Below are 3,072 nucleotides of genomic sequence, written 5' to 3' on the forward strand. Positions count from 1 at the left end.
ATACTCGTCCCCACATCCGATGCGGCACGCACCTCCTCAGCGGTCAGCTGGAAGGCACAGCTCCTTACTATTGGAGCCTCTGTCTTGCCCTGTCGGCCATCTATGATCCATAGGGTCATTGGAGTTGGCGCCACCACTGGCGCTCCTGATGCTAACCATGGGCCGTTGGCCTTTGATGGCCATTCTGATTGAAATGGAAGCAAATCAGGTCTGATGTCTGAAGGGTGGGGGTAGGGGCAGTACAATCCCTACCAAAGTGTCCAAGCTTGTCTCACTTATAGCAGCCCGATGACCCCAGTCTACAAACTCCCTCATGAGTCAGGTCTTATTTCCCACAGTAGCTCCAACCATGCTGGCCCTTCGACATACAGTCGAATCCCTTGGGTTTCTTCCCTTAAACCCCAGTAACCTACCCAGCCTCCGCCTTCCTCTTCCGGATGTGCTCTGTATCAATCTCCTTCTCTCTCGCCCTCACTATCATATCCTCCAAATTCGGGCATGCTGAGTAGCTAATATGTTTCTGCATGTCAGCTCTCAACATATGATAGTATCGGGTCTTCCTCATCTCCTCAACAACCATGTACTGTGGTACCAATAAGGCCCTCTCTCTGAAGATGGCGGTAATCTCCTCCACCGACTCAGTCGTCTGTCGCATATCAAGAAACTCCTTCACTAGCTGCTGGATCCCCACTGCTAGCATAAACTCATCCCTATACTTGGTCACAAAGTCCAACCAACTCATAGCCTTAATGGTCAAGCCTCTCAGCAAATCATTGACTGCCTCCCACCAGTCTCTAGCTCTGTCCGTCAAACAACCTGCAGCATATCGGACCTTTGACCCCTTAGGGCAGAAGCTCGTCAACTGTGCAGACTCGATGTCTACAATCCATCTCCTAGCTACAATAGTGTCTTTCACCCCGTGGAAGTTTGGCGCACCACATCCCATTAAATCCTTGGAGGAGAGTGTGTTCGTGTCCTTGTCTCGCCAGATACCATGTCACTCCCGAATGCCCTGAGCCGATCTTCCATCAACTCAATGATCCCTTCCCTGATCGACTGGAAAATCATTAGGTTCGACTCAAGGATGCCTCCCATAATCTCTAATGCGATGAACTTGCATAATCCATCATCAATAGGCTCGGAACCTACACCCAAACCTAAAATTAAACCTAATATGGACCCTAAACCTCTTGCTCCATGACGTGTCACCACCATTCTGAAACAAAACACATAATCATTAGCGTCATATGTAATCTCAAGAGGTCTCACACACTCTATAGGTTCACTGGTTCTATCTCAACCCTCATTGGCTCGAGTACGGATCATCTGCTTTCAGTAGTACGGGCCTATACTACCTTCCACATCTATCCATATCTTCCTCAAGGATTGCCTTGACTTCACCAAGTCCCTCTCATTACTATCGCCCACTGCACTAATCTCATCCTATGCTTACATTAAGCTAACCTCCAAGCCACTCACCGCCATCAGTTTCATAAGAAGTCCAGACTACCTTTCCCTAACTAGCTTGCGAATACTATTAAATATTACTAAGACCAGATAATTCTTCAAATGAGAAGTCTCTCCCTACAACAATTAGACTCAGACGAGAGCTGCGAAATCGCGGTAAACCTAACCTTATAAAATTATTTAGTTCTCATAATATGTAACTTAATATATTTGTTTACTAGTTAGTTAAAGATAGCTAGGCTCCTAAAAGCACAAAGCAAGTAGCATTTGGGCTATTGAGTAACCCAAACCAAGCATCTCCTATTCAGGATATCATATCACTAACTGATCAGTACTATCATGCAGCTTAATAAGCACATACACCAGGCATATCAGGTATCTTCCTAGATCATTAGCCCTAATATAGCATGCAGTTCTCATACGATAGGTGGATAAGGCATCCTTTCTAGATCCTTAACCCTAATCTAGCATGAATTTCTCATAATCATATCATATATCATAGCAAACATGTATGAGTGTCTTAGGGAAAACTTACTTGAGCTCGGACGATTGCACGCATCAAACACCTTGTTCTTTCTCACAACTCTTTATTTTCATTTTTAGAAAAATTAATTTCTTGTAAAAATCTTTCAAACCCTTGATTTGAGTCTAGACACCCCCGAAGGTGTGTCCGAATCCCTCAAACCAAGGCTCTGATACCAACATGTAACATCCCAAAAATACGGACCAAAAATTTCATTTTTGATATAACGGTTCATAAAACAGTTTACAAAAAACATCATCAAGTTATTTCATTTTATAAGAACCATAGATCATGTCTCAAAAGCATGTCATAAGATAGTAACAATATCAGAGTACAAATCCCAAGAATCTCATATACGGAAAATAGTGGTGTGATGTGTTGCATTCATGCCGGCTCCTTTCCCTTTGAGGAAGAAGTACCTGAAATCAAAACTGAAAATCATAAGCACAAAGCTTAGTGAGTTCCCCTATCATACAACATACCATACAATAAACATACTGTCTAACATATCCGAGTACTCAGTACCCCTTCTGTCTCTATCAGCCAGCAACTACCTAGCATATTAGGGTGCTGGCCTACTGTAACGCCCGTGGATCCGGGCTAGTCAATTTAGAGATAATAGGGGTCGAAAATGACTTTTCAACAAAATATTATTTAGAATAAATAATTTGAACCAAGTTGTAGTATATCTCACAAGGTGTCCGTACATATAAAGAACGTCAAAATCCTAGTTATAATGAACAAGTTATGGCTCGTTTAACTTTTACGGCAAAACCGGCACAACACGGAGCGACGTAAATAGTGAAGTTATGATAGAAGACTTTTTTGCCTTAGTAATATCAACAAACATCACAGAATATGTTAACCTGAGAGCGTCCATAAAAAGAACACCCAAATCTGACTTCGTATGAGGAAGTTATGATTTTTCTAAGATTTGGCTTAGCAGTGCACGACCCGAAACTCGAATTTTTAGTTCGAGTGGTTTTTGGCCTACGCGGCCTAAATGAGAATTGAAGATCTCATTAATAGTAACTCAACGGTAAAAAGACGGACGAAAAAAAGAGTCCGTATGTAGAAGTTAT

At 42.5% G+C, this 3,072-nt stretch overlaps 1 protein-coding gene across 1 annotated transcript; it reads right to left on the reverse strand.

Annotated features, from left to right (window-relative positions):
* Nucleotides 1-409: 409 nt before the first annotated feature.
* On the reverse strand, nucleotides 410-946 carry LOC145035755 (uncharacterized). Its single transcript, XM_078984256.1, has one exon. The coding sequence runs from the start codon at nucleotides 944-946 to the stop codon at nucleotides 410-412; it is 537 nt and encodes a 178-aa protein (XP_078840382.1).
* Between the last annotated feature and the right edge of the window lie 2,126 nt (nucleotides 947-3,072).

This window comes from Lactuca saligna, chromosome 3, assembly GCF_052625555.1.
Source record: "Lactuca saligna cultivar CGN05327 chromosome 3, ASM5262555v1, whole genome shotgun sequence".
In the NCBI taxonomy this organism is placed as follows: domain Eukaryota; kingdom Viridiplantae; phylum Streptophyta; class Magnoliopsida; order Asterales; family Asteraceae; genus Lactuca; species Lactuca saligna.

Bases quoted from the DNA above. Each gene is read 5' to 3' on its own strand.
- LOC145035755 (XM_078984256.1), bottom strand. From the start codon at position 946: ATGGGATGTGGTGCGCCAAACTTCCACGGGGTGAAAGACACTATTGTA.